At 46.0% G+C, this 18,035-nt stretch overlaps 6 protein-coding genes across 6 annotated transcripts; 5 read left to right on the plus strand and 1 right to left on the minus strand.

The window, feature by feature from the left end:
• Positions 1-14: 14 nt before the first annotated feature.
• BDW43DRAFT_292988 (dienelactone hydrolase family protein) lies at positions 15-1,480 on the plus strand. The gene is made up of 5 exons (XM_032043778.1): positions 15-78; positions 141-236; positions 295-365; positions 439-486; positions 566-1,480. Exons 2-5 carry the CDS (start codon positions 208-210, stop codon positions 1,174-1,176), a joined length of 759 nt encoding a protein of 252 aa, XP_031894699.1. The 5' UTR covers positions 15-78; positions 141-207; the 3' UTR covers positions 1,177-1,480.
• A 1,052-nt stretch (positions 1,481-2,532) lies between these two features.
• BDW43DRAFT_235748 (uncharacterized protein) lies at positions 2,533-2,866 on the minus strand. The gene has a single exon (XM_032039593.1). It carries the CDS (start codon positions 2,756-2,758, stop codon positions 2,591-2,593), a length of 168 nt encoding a protein of 55 aa, XP_031894700.1. The 5' UTR covers positions 2,759-2,866; the 3' UTR covers positions 2,533-2,590.
• Positions 2,867-3,345: 479 nt separating this feature from the next.
• BDW43DRAFT_304329 (uncharacterized protein) lies at positions 3,346-4,817 on the plus strand (the record flags this gene model as incomplete). The annotated part of the gene is made up of 7 exons (XM_032045583.1): positions 3,346-3,466; positions 3,659-3,872; positions 3,903-3,956; positions 4,011-4,257; positions 4,335-4,338; positions 4,530-4,532; positions 4,636-4,817. 7 exons carry the CDS (start codon positions 3,346-3,348, stop codon positions 4,815-4,817), a joined length of 825 nt encoding a protein of 274 aa, XP_031894701.1.
• Positions 4,818-5,219: 402 nt separating this feature from the next.
• On the plus strand, positions 5,220-8,851 carry BDW43DRAFT_292993 (uncharacterized protein). The gene is made up of 2 exons (XM_032043779.1): positions 5,220-5,666; positions 5,758-8,851. Exons 1-2 carry the CDS (start codon positions 5,445-5,447, stop codon positions 8,587-8,589), a joined length of 3,054 nt encoding a protein of 1,017 aa, XP_031894702.1. The 5' UTR covers positions 5,220-5,444; the 3' UTR covers positions 8,590-8,851.
• Positions 8,852-9,252: 401 nt separating this feature from the next.
• BDW43DRAFT_292994 (uncharacterized protein) lies at positions 9,253-10,035 on the plus strand. Its single transcript, XM_032043780.1, has 3 exons — positions 9,253-9,357; positions 9,410-9,922; positions 9,994-10,035. Exons 1-2 carry the CDS (start codon positions 9,262-9,264, stop codon positions 9,554-9,556), a joined length of 243 nt encoding a protein of 80 aa, XP_031894703.1. The 5' UTR covers positions 9,253-9,261; the 3' UTR covers positions 9,557-9,922; positions 9,994-10,035.
• Positions 10,036-16,385: 6,350 nt separating this feature from the next.
• On the plus strand, positions 16,386-17,992 carry BDW43DRAFT_235778 (putative C6 finger domain protein). The gene is made up of 3 exons (XM_032039594.1): positions 16,386-16,625; positions 16,699-17,028; positions 17,092-17,992. Exons 1-3 carry the CDS (start codon positions 16,499-16,501, stop codon positions 17,742-17,744), a joined length of 1,110 nt encoding a protein of 369 aa, XP_031894704.1. The 5' UTR covers positions 16,386-16,498; the 3' UTR covers positions 17,745-17,992.
• Positions 17,993-18,035: the final 43 nt, after the last annotated feature.

An 18,035-nucleotide genomic window follows, 5' to 3' on the forward strand; every position in this document is an offset into this window, starting at 1 on the left:
CTCTGTAACTACCTTCTGAATACACTGAACTTGACTATCACAAAGTCTTGAAATCAAATCGTTCTATCTCAATTCATTGTGCGTTATAGTCCTTAACTAGATATGTTGTATAAACAGCTTCTAACATCCCCTTGTCGAAGGTTCCTCCTCTCGTCGGTTAAAACCCCGCCCTCCACGTTTCGCCCAATTCATTGCTCCTCTGCCGCCATGTCGGGTGTTAGCAAGGCCTGCTGCTCGTAAGTCTCTCTTCTATCCCAAAGTAATCACTATAGGATCCATACTAAAACTCCACAGTATCCCCCCCATTGTCCCAAAGAACTATCAAGCCAAGGGCGAATACAAGACCCTCAATGGCCTCAAGACATGTACAATCGTCCCACCCCAATTCCACAGCCAAACAAAACACCTCTCAAACTAACCCAACCTACCTGCCCATAGACGTAACTGGCCCCGAAAACGCCTCCAAGGCCATCCTGGTCATCTACGGTACGTAAAAACCACCCTCCGTCCCACCCCGCCCCAAAACCAACCCACACCCACTAATCAAAAACACTAAAACCAAAAGACATCTTTGGCTTCTTCGACCAAACCATCCAAGGAGCCGACATACTCGCCACCGCCAACTCCCAAAAATACCGCGTCTTCATGCCCGACTTCTTCGAAGGCCAGCCAGCCGACATCACCTGGTTCCCCCCCAAAACAGACGACCACAAGCAAAAGCTAGGCAACTTCTTCCAAACCAAGGCCGCGCCCCCCACCACCCTCTCCAAGATCCCCGACGTGGTGGCCGAGGCCAACAAGCTCGCACCGGCCGGCGGTAAGTTCGACTCCTGGTCCATCTTGGGCTACTGCTGGGGCGGCAAGATCACGGCTCTGGCCACGGGTAAGGAGAATCAGATCTTTAAGGCCGCTGTGCAGTGTCATCCGGCCATGCTGGATCCGAATGATGCCAAGGGGGTTACGGTCCCCATGGCGGTTTTGGCGTCCAAGGATGAGAAGCCCGAGGATGTGAGGGATTTTGGGGCGAACTTGAAGATGGAGCATTATGTGGAGACTTTTGCGAGTCAGATTCATGGGTGGATGGCTGCACGGTCGGATTTGGAGGATGAGGGGGTGAGGAAGGAGTACGAGAGGGGGTATAGGGTTGCTTTGGATTTTTTGCATAAGCATGCTTAGTTAAGTGGTGATGAGGTGGTTTTGTCTCGTGGATATGGAAGGAAGTGGAGAATGGATGGTGTATATGGTTTATTCTTTCGTATGATATCGGGCTCTGTCCATTGGTGTGATATACGTACGGTCTGGCTACCCAGCTTTAATACCGCAATATATGGCGGTCGATAGGCTGGCGTAATGGTAGAATGTCACCGAGGTAGCGGTTGGGTTAAGGAAAGTTAATTCTTCTGAAACCTACAGTATTAAAAACCCGATTGCTGGTATATATATTGCTTCTAAGACACTCACCAAAGAAAGTCTAGAGTTGGCTTATCCTATCTTAAGGTAGGATTAGGTTTACTGTAGTTATATATACTAGGATATAGTGATTGAAATATTGAAATATTAAATTAAGATAAAGTTGAGTAGTATGATCTTTAACCTGACCTCGGTATAAGAGATTCAGTAATAAAAGGGATCTAGACTAATATGAAAGAGTCCTCTAGTGTATAATAGGTTGGAACTAGAGGTGATAATAGTATACGGACATGTTAGATATATCAGGTTTCTGGGCTTCGAGAGGCACCCCGACGTCTAAACATAAACACATAGATTGAAGCGACCGGCCTTTGGCGGCTTTAAAACACTAAGGTCTATCAGTGGCTTACTACTTTTTCGGAAAAAAAGAAGAAAATAATAATAATAAAAAAATATAGGTGCTAATCCGAGCTCACTGAGCGGCATAGCACAGCCATTTGCGGGAGGCGAGCTAAATCAGGTATGTACAAGTACTATCGACGGATCAATCAATCAGTCAGATGGAAAAAGTAGTGCAAAACACATATTATTTGGTGTAAGGTATCTTCATGATATTAAGATAGCCGCCGTAAAACGACGTAAGAGCCTGCACGCCATAGAACTCTCCCACCCGATCACATAAAGACATCCGAAGCCAAACCCGGCAAAGAAACACACCAATTTACCCTACAGACCATACACCCGATACCCACCTTAGAACGCCGCCTGGTGCAAAATGCTAAGAGCAACGGACGAGTGGCTATCCCTTCAGTCGACTTGGCTTCACCAACGGCAAAACCCATCCACCATTCGGTGAGCAGCCTGATCGTGGTCATGTCTTCTTGTGTCATATCGTACAGTTTTGTCTTGCGGGTTATGAGATTCTTGCCGTTAAAAATAGGTCTCCAGTACACAAAGTTGGTGTGGGCCTATGATGGAATATAGCATGACCTGATTGAGAAGTTCCATTAATAGAGCCCTAGTCATGGGATGTGGTGTAGACAAAATCTGTGAAAAAGTGGACACACTTACAGGAGCCATCATGTGAGGACGGACGGACTTTTGTTTTCAGCTGAATGGTCGATCGTCTCCCACGAGAAGCCCGATCTCCAGGAGACATTTCATATGGGGTAATGGCTCATCAAATGCTCGAGCATGTTAGGGACACTTGCCAGTGGTGGTTGTTTACTCCAGCTAGGGTTCCGGAACCGAGATTTATCATCCTAATAGACGATTGTTTAGTAGGGCTCAAAATGGCGCCCAGATGGGTGTGCATGCCCCTTTTAGAGAATGCAATTATGCTTATCATTGTGTTTTAGGAATGACTGGCCGACACAAGCTTCCACGCAATAATGAAAACCCAATATATTGAAACTAGAGTTTCCCCTCTACTGTCGTAGGCTAGATAGCCGTCTTCGACTAAGAATACATATTAGCCCTAGTATAGAATAGAAAAAGTAGGGTTTGTCGAGCTCCGATTCTAAAGACATAGAGCTCTGTTGAATACCTGCCTTTTCGGCGTCATGTTGGTCGATTTGATCTGTTTCTAGCTGGCAGATTGTCTTCTTGATTCTTCGGAACATAGAACGATAGTGCGTGCGCACTTCAACTGCTCTTTTCACTTTCTGGGGTTTTGCATGATGTATTGGCGAAAGGACTTAGTGGAAAGAATGAAGTTGAAGACTAATGGAAGTGAAGAAGTGAAGGGAGTAAGTACATAGCGTTCCAGGTTATTAAAATGACCGGTGGGGTTGCGCCGCAACGACAACACCAATTGGCGTATAACTTTATAGTTGCCTTTTATAGAACCGATTCTTCCCCCAGCACTTCTTCTTGCCTAGATAACTGTATATTCTTAAAACGCCCCCTATCCTTATTTGTTTAATAATTTTGAAAATGAATGTGCCCCTCTTGTTTGGAAGTCATGTGGCTAAAGGGCTTGGAGGTCAATGCGTTGCTATTGAACCTAGCCACAATCTATATTATCCTCATCCAAATCGCTTACCGGCCGGTGCAGGTAAAAAGTGAATGGACGGGGTAAAGGGAATGGGAAGGAGACATTGCGGACAAATCCGAAATAAGAAACCCTTCTTCTTCTCTCACTTACCCCTCGTTGTTGTCGTTGTTACTTCCCTCCTATATTTTATTATCATATCAGATTGGACCCTACGGCTTGCCCTTACATACTACAGTGATGGAGTTTCAACAGCCTTACAATCCAGCGCATGGGTCCAAGCGGTCAGGCAAGGAAAGGTGGAGAATAAGACAATACATGATATTGATCTCAATTCGGCTTCAGCCATACGAGACGAGCAATACTTGATGCTTCGCGTCCTGTGGAAAACGCAAGGTTTTCGTAAACTCGATCGCGCGAAATTTGGCCTGGGCGAATGGATAAATAAGGCAGCCGATTTGTTAGCGCCGTAAGACTCGGGGACTGCCTACCTTGAGAGCTTCTCTAGCGAAGCGAAGGAAGGGTCGTTTGCATTGTCTCGGTTCTATCAAAAGTAGGTTGCCCATATCCCATCAGATGTTATATTCCGACCTATTGTTTCTGTCAGTCTTCCTCGTACACGAGGACAGCTGAAGAGCATAGCGGCGGGTAGCGAAAAACTCTCGTTTGACGTACCCACTGAGCCACTAAGCACGCGCATAGTCAAGCCAGAGGCTGAGTCTGATGATTCCTCAGAGGAGGACAGTGCCACTGAGGACACCCCACCAGGAGAAAGGTCACACGGATCCCAGGAGCTCCAAGATCTAAACTACCCAAGGACCAAAGATGAGCACATTGTCAATACAGTCCTGAATGTCTTTCTAAATGCCTTTATTATCCACTAATACTTTGGCTCTTATTGGACACTGTATCGGAAACCTGTTGTGGCCAGTTTTGTATGTGGCTTATTCGAAGCTCACACTGATGGGTGCCTCGAAGGCAAGAACTGGAAGACTTATGCAATTGTGGTGGTAAAGCCGATGCTGAGGAAAACGCGAAGAGCACGCATTTTAAAGTAGGAAGCAGCTCAAATAGTTGCCTGGATCAAGACTGAATCAGATCCTGATGGCTTTATAATTAGCCATAGCCGGTAAGTTTCTCTATACCATCTGTTCCGTCCTATATATACTGATAATTTAGTCATGTTCTAATATCCCAAGACCGACATGATATCTTACATCTGCTGAGAACAGCGAGAAACTACATCAAGTACTCAAACAGCACACTGAATAAGGATGAATCACCTGGGTTACTAACCCTCTATGAATTTGGGCCTTGGGATACTACCAAAGTTGGCGACATGAAAGATCTATGCCCCATCTTGCTCGCAATTGCTCTGAGGGCAGAGATGGAGGGTGAGGAAAAGGGCATCTAAAGAATAAACCAAACGCCTCACAGGTAGCTTGACTTGCAGCTGATCTGCCTACATAGCTCCCCTAAGACTTATGAGATATGGAATGGAGAGGGCGATAAGGCATTGTGTATTGAGGTGATTCATACTGGTGTTCCTAGATCTGATCGAGCAAGAAAACGACGACTTTAATTATCTATGGCTATCCATGAGATCTTGATCGATAGAAGGACGAGGGCATATAGTATCCATATTATAGTACCCGAGGAAGATTGCCAGAATATCATGCGATGGTGGCCTAAGGTTCCTACCGTATCAGGCAATATCAAATCCGCCGGCCCGTGGTTTGCCCGACGTCATCGACTTGTCACTTCCACCATTTAAACTCAACCTTTTCTTCCCTTTGCTTATAATTTCCCATTTTCGCTACATTCTATACAATGGATATTATTTTCCTAATCGCTACTTTTAGTGCTCAGTCATTCCCTATATGAATAGGGGAACCTGCTTGACTCTCAGTTTCCACGGCTTGAGATTTGCTTATCTTTGGGCGGCAATGTATAGCCGGCTTACCTCGGCATGCCGAACAGTTAGACAATTTCTTTCCCAGTTACCATAAATCTAGACATACGCTTCGAAGAGCAAGAGATAATGTCATTCTTTTTCGGCCGTCGGCATTCCCTCGCTGGCGCGTCACCAGAGAGCGATGGCGTGCCTAGAGATCCGAACCTGAGGCTGAGAAGAAGAGCGTCAGTTCCGAATGTACCAACTCAGAGTCGGAATGTTCACGACAGACGCATGTTACAAGATCTATTTCGGAGGCATCGAGATTCTTCCGAGACAGAAGCGTCAACAGAGAGGGGTCATGATGTTGTAAGCTGAATTTCCTAGTTGGCTTCTTTCCTTGTGTCAAAAAAACATTTCAACTCAAGTTTGAAAGTGTATCTAATTGTAGTAAATACAGAGTCATGCAAATTCCCCAAATGCATCTACAGAAAAAGCTACGAAAGACCAAACGGGGCCTCGGAGCTCTACACAGGCGCATGAGCCACGTGGAAAAGAGAACGATCACGAGGGTAGACCTCATGTTACACCGTCATCTAATTATTTGCTCAGCAAAGAAGACCTTGAGGCTCTTTTCTCTGGCGCTCCATTCTTTCTCCTCGAGAGGGGCAACTATGATCATCACTATCCACAAGTCATCTTCCCGTTCGATGACCACGACCCCACCATTCAGAATATGTGGGACAGAAAGCCACTCTCCCATCCATCTTTTATTGTTTGTACGTTGCACGCTCATCTCCCTATTCCTGACAGGTGGGTGAGTACCAAGGAATCCCCAATTCATCTGAACAGTTGGCGAAGGGCTGGAGGCTCTAAAAGAGCGACTTTCGACATTGGGATATTCGAAGTGCCAAACATGCTATCGATGAATGGAAGAGATCCAGGAGCGATTGGATTTCGTCATTTTGTGGAGCTCCCGGTTGCGGATGCTGTGCGCTATCCTGAGAGACCAAAGTCTAACCTGGATTATCTGCAACTTTCCTCGATGCCCGCTTCGCAGGTCTATGAGCTAATGGAACATTACCATGACATATATACCATGTCGGGGGGCGCCGGGTATGATCGAAAACGGCTACTCTGTGAGGGACCATCTGCCTGGAAAAAGATTGGTGTGCGAGATATCAATTTACAAAGCTTGGTAGAGCGCCTGCGGACGTTGACAGATCTTCGTCGCGAAATGTTACATGGGAAGAGAGAAGCAACGATCCTTGATACCGAGTCTGAGCAGGATTTGTACAGCGACCTATTCACTAAATTTCTCTATCCTCCTCCCAAGCCTCTGCTCGCGGATGCTGTCATGTCTCACAGTCTCAAAGCTCAAATCAAGGCTCTGACAGTAACCCTCGCCACAAGGGGTGCATGGGTGGACTTCAGTCTTCCCGAGTGGCGTTTGTATGCAGGACAGTTGCTGTGGGAGGCCGGTCCACATGCGGATGGCGATCTCTTAGACCCTACTACGTGCTCGAAACCTTGGATGCACCCAACGATTGAGCGTAGATGGCTCCTTGTCCAGATGCTCCTTGCTGCCGAATTGCTTCTACGTCTCGATGCTACTGTTAGGGTGGGGATTCTGGATAATTCCAAGGCGTTACATATCACCGCCAAGGATGTAGATGATTTCGAACACATACGGGATGGAAAAGTAGATTGGGACCTGGTAGCCGTGCGGCGTTTTATGGACACCTTCGACATCAGCTACAAGGCTGACGAACCTGATCAACTTGATTTTGACCCCATGATACCAACAAGTCACCCGTGGGGTGAGAAGAATCATGAGAAGAACCACCATTCTTTCTTTGAAAACCTGCTCCACCGATCATTGTCCGGTTCACCCACTGAGTCCATCGAGTCAGCCTGGAGATGCAGTTTAGTCCCAACATTCCTCGACCAACAGCTCCAAGGATTGTTTGCGTTCGCTGAGGAGATTGACTGGCCAGGACTTGATGCACTGAAAACGCGTTTGCATTTTGTGATTGGAGGGGGCCAGATGGGGGCAGCCATCGCCGATGCGTTCAATAAACCTGTGCGCAACGCGCTACCAGCTAAAGCCGGTGGGCCCCTTAATAAGGAAGAAATGCATACCAGAAGCTTATCTCGCCGGCGTATAGCTCTCCATTGCTCCAAATATCAGGCGGATTCTGTGCAACTTGGTGGCTGGATAACCCGAAGCTGGCTATCCGGATTTGTATTTCCCGGAGAGCAGATCAGCCACCTACTAATGGCTACAGTACTGGAAAATGACTCAGATGCTATGGCGAAACTAGGTCCCATTGCAAACCTCTACGGCGGATTCGCGTACAAAGGGAAGACCTGGTGGAGCAAAGAGTGCATTGTTGGCCGAGTCCTGGCAAGCGTGGAAGACACCAAGGAATGCTTAGGATGGCTGAGAAGTCCGGTTGTGCCTAAAGATGCTTGGACAATCCAGTCGCTGGACGATACGTGGTTTGAGGTTCCTGTGCAACCGGCTTTGGTGCTTTCTGGAAAACCACGCATCCAACAGGGGAAGAAAATGGCCATGGAATCGACACCACTCGGGCGTGGCGACCGGAGCAGTGGCGCATTCTCCTTGCCGTTGGACGCTCCACCAGAGAAATATCCGAAGACGAAAGTGAGCTTCGAGGCGTTGACATTCTCTGGAAAAGGTGGTCAAGCACTGAAAGGCACGCCACATCTGATGGCCGACAGGGTTTTCATGACCTTTTCGGTGGCTTCAGATACAATGGACTTACCCAGGAAAGTCTCCTTCCAATTGAGGTACAACGTCCGGTTTATCACGTCTCACGAATGTCGCCCGCCGGGCAACTTCACATCGTATCACAGCGCATGTCCCGCTGGGAGTGGAACATCGTCACCGTCCTCCAGCAGTTCAGGTGCGAGACACCATCGTCTCCCAGGCCATCCTCTCCTGAGCGCATACTTATATAAACATATAACGCTTGAATCTCTTCCCAACTGCCATACTCCTGACGACACTTTCCTTGAAGGTGATCACTACAAAAAGCACGAAGTGCTCATTGTTGACGCGCGTGGCGGCCACGAGAGGGAAACGTTCGCCCGAGCATGGTGTGCTTCCATTGGCTATAACGCCATCATTGGCAGAGTTGGCCGGACATGTCTAGCGTGCTGCATTAGAGAAGCCAGAGCCATTAGTGTAAAGGTAGTTCTGCGCGTGGACGCCTGTGTCAGCCGATCCTTGTCTCCTCCAACATTGCCTGGCTTGAAGGAGATCTGATAAGTTCATTATCATTTACTTCGCCGCTGATGTCTGAACTCCTATCGAATAGGGGGAACCAGGCCATATCATATCGGAGATTTTTTGGGGTATATATATCTGTATTACAATAAGAGGCCTGTCTTTAGTTTTTTTTCTCTTTCTTCTTGTTTTGCATCCGCTAATGGAACTATTTTCCAAATAAGCTCACACTTGACTCAAGTATCAGGTCAACCATGAAACAATTGAACTTTACCAGAAGACCCAAAAAGGGGAAAACAACAACAACAGCAACCTAAATATTCCCCCCTTTATACCCAATTCTCAGAAAAGAGTTATAGATGAATAATAAAAAATCCAAACCAACCCAATCCTACATTTACCAAAACACACCCCTTCAAACCTCCAGGTCTAGATAAAACAAACCCCCTCTTCCCCCCAAGAAAACCAACCCAACCAACGACCCCCAAAAGAACCAAAAAACAAAGCAAAGCCAGTCCACGTAAAACCCTCCCCCACTCCCGCTATTTTCCCACACGCAGAGCATCGCCGTATCGAGTCAAGTGTCCGAGCATTGGTGAAACGACGAAGGATCAAGCACTAGACTGTTTCGGGAGGTGATTAGCCGAGTTTGTTTGGGGGTCTGTTTTGGTTTTGGGTATAGGATTTGTTTGGTACGCTACGGAGGGATTGATGCGGTATCTACTAGTGAGAGATTGGGTTTGGAAGGGGACGTGTAGGCTTGAGGGTGTGGGAGTTTCTAGTATGTATAGTTGTTATCGAATGGTTCTGGGAGTGTGGTTCAGTAAACAATTATATAGTGCGGTGGGAGGAAGCGCACTGTTGGTGTTTCTTTCTTTTTCTGTTACACATCCTTGACTTAGATGTTTGGCTGTATAACTCTGGTTTTCTTGGTCAATTGGTAACCTGCCTAGGCGGAATGCGAGGCGGTGGGTGGTTAGTGAATGAAGCAGCGTATAAGTTCTAGGGAATATTGCCCCTGATATACAAACGGCATGATACCCGGTTCGCCGTATAGATAGTCCAGAATAGTACTTGTAGAGTGGTCCTTTAGGATCGGTTTATAGAATCGTGGGTAGAATCAGACCCTGGCCATATCCTATCCTCATAAATTGTACAGGTTCCATTGTAATGGGTCTGCAAGACTGATTAGGGTTCATAGTGATTCTGGGTCGGGGTGATCTCTTTCAGCGCCCCCGCCAGTATTTGATCTATGAGCTTCCGGTATCCGTAGTTACGTTGATGGTCTCGCCTGGATAGCCCCCTTTTCAGGTAACGCCAGGAATTAGATATGAAGTGGTCTAGAGACGAGGCACAGTCTGTCCTGTGGCATCTGCATATCCAGGTTAATTCTACATCAGATTGTCCATACTTGTCTTAGTTCACTGGATAGAGTGTACGAACCTTGGTTTACATTCATTTAGAGTTTGTTCATGGATACTTGACGAACCGATTGTATTTAAGAGAGCAGAAGTCGTTTTTACAGATGGAGTGGATACGGATATGTGAATGAAGATGCCTAATCAGGCAGAAAAATTCGAACAGTCCCACAACAACACAAAAGGTCCAACGAGAGAAAAGACGCAACGAAGCGAAAACAACAAGTTTTGAGGCAGTCACACTTGACTCAGTTATCTATTTAGTCGTACCATCGCAGGTACGGATATTCTTTCGTAATTCATGAAGGAGAAAAAGCTCCTCGTATGTTGTTGCCTGGATACTGCCCGATTTCTATTAGGAAGCTAAGAGAAAAAAAAACTCACTTGTCTCGAAGAAGAGCTGCTAGTTGGCGTCCAATCATGCGTATAGGTTTTACATCAATATTTCTGAAAGTAGGCGTCAGAATAGCTCTCTCGGCCATGGCACCGTAACATCGGACCGATAACCCTGTTCAGTTGCTTTCAATTAGTTCAGAGTCTTAGACTAGTCTGCAGGGCATGATTCAAATCCCGGTCCGGCTGGAATGAATCAGATAGTGCTCGACGTTGACGCTTTAACAACTGCACAGGAATAGACTAGAGACACTATATCCTCGGCAGTCGTCTAGGAGAACAACCGATCACGGCTTTTACTAAATTGAAAACGGGGAACTTCGTTTATGAACTAGACGTGCTGGATACGGACCCTCCCAGAGTGGAGATCTCGCCGAAGCTCTGAATCCGAACAATAGGCGATAAAATTAAGCTGACACTAGACTCGAGCCGCTCGATTGATCCAGGGTGCAAGACATAATAATAATAGTTAGTCCCTGAGGCGGGTAGTGCCGCTGGCTTCGTTCCTGTTTGGGTATAGTTATTATGGACGATTATAGAGCTTGATTTTATTATTTGAAGACGTCTAGATCGCTGAAGAAAGACGGAGGAGAGTCATACACTGGCGGAAAATGGTGTTGAACAGGGGGTTTGGAATTACGGAAGAGCGTCACGTTAGACGATTGATAGATGATTGGCCAGTGAGGTGGCAAGATGGGGTAGAGCTCATTAGTATTTAGACCGCATGTACGTATACATTCCCATGCGGTTTGGTTGGTCCTTACTCAAATTAGAACAGACATGAAGGATGCGCGACGCCAAGTTCATCACTCATAAGATGCGCGAATAATTTTGCTTTTTATCTCGAAAGGTAGAATGTCCGTTTCGATCTGGGAGGTCCGGATACCGCGCCTAATAGGAATGTGATATGGTGATGAACCAGGAATGGTGGTTCGCACCCCTAAGACGATCCTTTGCCGATCCACATGCTATGACAAGCATGTACAAGCCTCCAGAACGGCCCTAGAAGCCCCCCGGAGGAAATTGAGAAACCATGGAAAAAGGAGAGGTAATGTATAAACTATAATTTATTCGGTAGTTAGCTCCGAAGGCGAGGTTGATTTTCACAATCGATCATTTACTCTTTTTGCTTTCCCAGGGTGAGAATGGATGATATAAGGGGCTAGAAGAGTACCACTCCTTATTTACCTTCCGTTCCCTTAAACTGGAACTTGGCAATAAGATCGTTTGGTTGGTTTACGGAGAAGTCCGTCTTTTTGAGTAGTTGTCAGTTAGGGTTCATGGAGTTTGATCGGACTAAAAAACTACCGCTGGGGAGGCATGTTCCCGAGGGAGCCAATCAGAAGCGCCAGGGAACATTTATCCTCGGAGAATTTTTGGAGTTAAGCAGTCGGTTTGGTTTTTAGTCCCTGCAGCAAGTAGTGGAGGGCAACTGGAAGTCTTACCGAGGGTTGAAACGGGAGTAAGCCCATGTGTCAGTAAAGTAGGTGTTCTATCTATAGTAATCCTTTGATATTGTTTCTTTTCTTTTCTTTCTTTCTCCGTACTTTAAATTGGTTCCTGGTCACCGTGACTCCAGACACAGCCAAGTACCGTTAAAGTGGCGTATTCGGAGGAAACCCTATAGAGGTATGTATATTGTTAGAGAATCTGAGATTAGTTCAGAGTCCCATCCAATAAAACAAACAAGCTCATTGATATATTAACGCCCGTCGGTTTCATCTTGGGGTGGGCATTAGCATATGGAGTAGCGATAGATTAATGATAGATTAATTTTCGGCGATCTCGTCAACGTCGCTTACGTATATCGCCCGATCCCACTGCGCAGACTGACTAAACGAGCAATTTTGACGGCTATAGTAGTTCCTGTTATGACGGTTGTCTGGGTCAGCCACCATTTCACCATGGATATAGGATTTTCCTTTTTCTTTTCTTTCTTTCCCCTAGCTAGTCCTTCGGAAGAAGAGACTGGAACGTAGGGATTGCAGGACAGCAGATAAGGAGAGGGAAAAGAAAAAGAAAAGAATAAGAAAAGAAAAGAAAGTAAGCAGAGAAAAAGAAGGTTCTATTCGATTGACCCTCGGAGATGATACTCTGTCGGTATAAATCCTCCTTTACAAGGCCTGGTCATCGGAGTTGTATCTACATCTCTACTAGGATAAATCAATGTCATGAACGAGACGCCATCATCATTGAGGGTTACTTCAGGCGGTCCTTTCCCAATCCGGAGAACGCTAAAAGACCAACGTTGTTGAGACGCTAAACCAACTTCATGCCCGACGTCTGCTAGGCTCGGATTTCGCTTGCAGGAAATGAAAGAAAGCCCAGTTTCATCGGCAGACTGCCGAATCCGTTAAGTGGTCGGGCATTGGGTGCGACTAAAATAAGACCCGAGTCTAATCTCTGGTTCCACATACGTAGAGGGGGCGCCTACCGCGGACACTCTCCGTGGACCCTGAGATTAAGCAATGCTTGGACTTCGGTTGCTTGAACAGGAGCTCCCTATTTTGTTCTCCATATCTATGGGGAAAATACATACATGTGGGAGATTCGGTGTTCTTGGCTTGTCGCAACTTGGGATACTTAACACTCATCCACACATACCGTAAGAGGCAGGCCAAATTCCAAAGACGATGGTGATTTGTTTAAGGTGGTATTGAGGAGCTCTAATGTAACCATGATCAATATGCCTCTTGAATAGTTTGATACTATAGAAGAGACCAGAATTGCATTGTTGATATACTTAATACCTGCAGCCCAAGTCCGTGCGGATATGGTGCGCAGTCTATTAGTTATCAATCAATTGGTCTTGCGATAAAGGCAACACAAAGTTTGTAATTAACCATAGGGCAAGGCAACTGCTAAATTACTTTCGAGGGCTTTGAGGCTTGCTGTATCTACTATTATTATCCATGCTATGGTTGCAAGAAAAGGAAAAAAAAAAGGTAAAAGAAGGGAAATGAAAAGAAAAAAATATTCCGTTGTCTGCGCGTACAATGTATAAATAGTTGGATTGCCCTTTTTTTCTTTTTCTTTTTCTTTGTACAAGTCCCTTACAGAACACGTACATACATTTTGGCTAGCCAAGAATCGCCAGACGCCCTAAGATGCAGGTATGATCCTTAATTAAACCTTGCCTGGCCCACCCCTTTCTGACAGATCTGTACTCCAGAGTCAAAAGGTCGACCTACAAACTTCAAAAGTATGCATGTTGATCAATATTACCCTGCAGGGTAATGTGATATTTGAATCAAGTCAATAGCACATAATTGCTTGTTCTACATGTAGCCCAGAAGTTAATATATTGTTTGTAGCAACCTCAAACGCACAACTAGTGAGAAGAGGGTGCAAGATCCAATGGGAAAATTAAAGATTAAAAGAAAAATGAGAAAAAGAGGAGAAAGAATCTCCCACCATACCTTCGAGATAAAGGTGAAACGCTCATCCTCATTAATACATCGGTGGAATCCGTTGACTAGGATGACGATGAAATTAGTCTCTGCCCCATACCCTGGGGCTTTGAGTGCTACTCTGATTGGAGAACCAAAGAAAATGATGACGACTCCAGGGCTTCTCGAAGCTCAGTAGAGTTTCGAGGATCCGTTTCGACTTTCCCACTAAGCCCCTTTGGACGCCCACAACACGCAGCAAAACTTCTCATCACCCAAAAGGGGAAGCTCATGTGTGCCAAGCCATATTCTCATTGGCTCCTCTGCATATACAGCCCCATGAGCGCTTGGCCAATCACGGGCGGTAAGGCTTTGGCCAAACGAGGGAGTTAAATTTAATGTCTCCGACCTACCAAGTCAGGCCCCAATTTACTTCCCCCCATCTTTTTCATACTAGCATTCAAGATTCCCCCATGATTGACAGGTCTCAGTCTTTTTCAGGTATCTGAACTTTTTTCCTTTGGTTGAAACTTATTCCCTTTTACTTTATTATTATTATTATTATTATTATTATTATTATTAATCCCCCCTCTCCCTTCAACTTTCTTCCCCCTTAACCAACTCAGTAGAAGGATGAGGGGGGCAGAGAGGGGAAAACATATCTTTTGAAGACTCGAAGCAAAAGCAACCCCCACATCCCCCACTAATCCTGTTACAGATGTCTGTCACAGGCCTCTGGGACCATGGTTGCGTTGAATTGGGACGAACCACCACCTGGAGAGGCTGGAAGAATCAGGGGGATATCCAATGGCCTGATGGAATGTTGAGGGGTTTTATATCTCTCAGGGAGCAATATTTCGTGCACTGTACTCCGTAGAAGCTGGGATACTATTACCAGTAATATTTATAATACTAATAATAATATGAAGTGTCAGGGTATTGATCGGACAACTGGGTCTCTGGAGGGATTTTACCACCCTTTCATTCTAGGCTGGGAAGAAACAACAAAAAGGCACCGTGAGTCCTTGGGTCCAATGTACGAACAGGGCCATTGGTGTTCCACAGCCACATTCCAATCAATGTTCCTGACAAGACTCTCTAACCACGTTACTGGATGGGTCGATTAGAATACATCTGGGGAAAGGGTGTTCAATATAGATTAGAATGAGTGATAATAATAGGAATCACATTCATCATCGGGATCCTTGCACATACATTAGACTACTTTGTTGACTACAAATTGAAAAAGCAAACAAAAATCTTGGGCATTATTTTTATTTTATTTTATTTTTTATTTTCTAATTTAAAATGAGAGAGACTGGGGTGTTTCATCCTTAGGTTAGGGCATAGTGCTATCATTTTAGGCTGTTTTATTATTCAGGGTCTGATTCTGGAAGGTCTCCATCCAGTATGTAATGGGACTGGGGGAGGATTCATCATCATCAAATTCACTTGCCATCTATAATTATCTTTAGTGTATATTCACTGTCCAGATTATGTTCATGATTCTTTTCCTATTTGGTTCTTGCCTGTTACCCACTTTGAATTTTTTTTTTTTATTTTCAATTTTTTATTTTTATTTTTGTTATTGTATTTTGCCTTTCCAGTCTCTTTGATTTTTGATGAATTATTATTTCTCCTTTCATTACTTAGAATTTCTTGTCCCCCTTTCTTCTAAGCCACCCTCTCTGTCCTTCAAGTAAAAGGAAAGAAAAGGAAAATATGAAAAAAAATAAAATAAAATAATTGAAATACAATCATTAATTCTAATCTGTAAAACTAATTTATTTTTTTCTTAAAAATTTTTTATTAAAATAAAATAAAATAGCCAGAGTAAAAGTCCCGAGATCCTCGATCCCGAAAGTGTAGTAGGCATTCATTGATTATTACGCACTGGGCCTCTCTGTCTCTTTTCTTTCAGATTTACTTTCTTTCATTGGCATCGCTCTCTCCATTTGGCTCCAATTTTCCTCTTCTTAATTATTCTCACACCCAAGGTTTCATGGGAGAGGTACCTTACTTTTTATTTTTTTTTCCCCCTCCCCCCCCCCTCTTCCAATCTTCAACGTGTTCTGGAAGAGTCCCTCCTTTCCCTGGGATTCTTAGTGATCACCTTATTTTGATTTGATTTCTTTTTATTATTATTTATCTTTTCCTTGGGCTCCTATTGAATATTGTCCCTTGTATAATACCTACTTCAGACCCGTGGGCGGAGACGGTCCTTGTCCCCGTGGGCCAATTTACCCTCAACCAACCTTGCGACATACTAAACAACCTACTGCCAATTGCTTTTTGACGACGGCCACGACGACGACGAAACAAATAAAAATAAATACTTACACCCTTAGTGCGGTTCCTCCCGACCACGAGCTAATCGTGTGAAACCTACTCTGGATTCCTTCATTCTCTGAATTGTTGTTGGTTTAGCATCTCCTGCGTGCAGCCAGACTGACGGTGGAGTAACATTGCGAAACGGGGAAATCGGTCTACGTACGACAACTATCGCCAGCCAGAGCGACATTTCACCGATCGCCCCCAGATTCCCGCGCGTGGTGTGTTTCCTGCTTGGATCTTCAGTCCTTGCGCCTTCGCGCTTGCATGTGTGGGCATTTCTTCTCCAGTCACTACTAGTAGTCTTCGCTTTCTCAGGGATCGACTTGTCTCGCTCACTCACTTTCTTTTGGTCCTGGTGCGATTTATGCGCCCTTCCTGTTGGGGTCCCGTTCCTTCATCTCGCTCCCGGGAGCTATGCCTGCGGTTGTCGGAACTACTATGACTTCCACACCAACTTCGCAAACCGCAGTCATGGAATCCTCAGCCGCCGCGGACAAGAAGCGCAATAAGCTGGGATACCATCGCACCTCCGTCGCATGTGGTCAGTTGTTTCCCTCCCCTGATCGGGATCACTAAATCCTCGTAGATCGCGGTTGCTTATCATCCCACCACAGTACATTGCCGGCGACGAAAGATCCGATGTCTTGTGGCGGCCGACGACGCTCAGGGTCGATGTGAGAATTGTATTCGCTTGAAAAAAGAATGCCAGTTTTTCCCCGTGGATCAACAGCCTCCAATCGAAAAGAAACCTCGTCCGAATTCGAGGTTAGAGACGGCGTCGACCGATCCATCCACCGCCTCGTCCTCCCCGCCGACAGTGAGCGGGGGAGAACAAACGGAGGCGTTCTTTCCCTACCAACCCATACCGTTGAGTTCCGGTCAGGATGTCACCGCGTTTAGTACTGGAGCGTTCCCTGGAAACCCCATGACACCGTTTGCGCCAGGTGGGTGGTAATCTTTTCCTTCCATGAGACAAGAAGGTTTTGTTAACCAAGTTTATCGAATAGACCGCAACGTAGGGGCTTCTGAGTTTGCGACGGCGCCGCCTCTCGATCCATCTGTACCTTGGGACGAATTCACCACGATCTCAGATCCGCAATTATTGGCAAACATGTCGGCAGGGAAACCACAGATGGTGAACATGCCCCCGAATGTCTGGACCCCGGGCCCAAACGCCATGGCGACCATTCCAATTGCTTCAGGGCTTCCAACACCGACAGTACCATCGCAACCGCAGACTCTCAGTCCAGCGCCGACGTACACGATGCAACCGGATGGATCAGTCTGGCAAGTGCCCCCCACACGATCTATGACATATCCCCCGCCGCCAGAAATGGCCGCAGCACCATATCCCAACCCCGGCCAGTTCCAGCAACCGCCCCCAGATATGAATCCCGGCATGGCCAGCCCAGGGCAACCTTTCCAAGGAAACCACGTTCACCCTCAAAGTCCTCCATCGACGGATATCCAGGCGACGCCGGTTTCCGTAACGTATCCTGGTGCCCCGGCCGCAATGGGATTTCCCGCCTGGCAAGACGTAAACAATATGTCGCCCATGAACGTCGTACAGTATCAGATGTATGCCGGGGATGCCGCACAACAAGCGTCGTTTGGCAGTCCCCCTATGGGCCACCCGGGCCAAAGACAGTCTCCCCGATGACGAGTCAAGGCGTTGGCAATAATTTGAGCAAGAAAGAGAAGAAGCTTCCGTTACATAATACCCAGTGCAACCTTTTTTGACATTTATTCTACATCTTCTGCGTCTTCTTCTACCCTCCACCTTTTCCATCGCGGGCATTTCCTTCACAGCTAATCATTAGCGGGCGCAAAGGATCTTGGGCGGCATTTTTCATCTTCGTTTCTTCCATGAGACCCCCTTCTCTTTTTTTTTTTTTTCCATCTTTGTTCTTGTTTTACGTTTGCCTTTGAGGTGACATTGCATACGATCCTG

Source organism: Aspergillus alliaceus (genome assembly GCF_009176365.1).
Source record: "Aspergillus alliaceus strain CBS 536.65 unplaced genomic scaffold BDW43scaffold_75, whole genome shotgun sequence".
In the NCBI taxonomy this organism is placed as follows: Eukaryota; Fungi; Ascomycota; class Eurotiomycetes; order Eurotiales; family Aspergillaceae; genus Aspergillus; species Aspergillus alliaceus.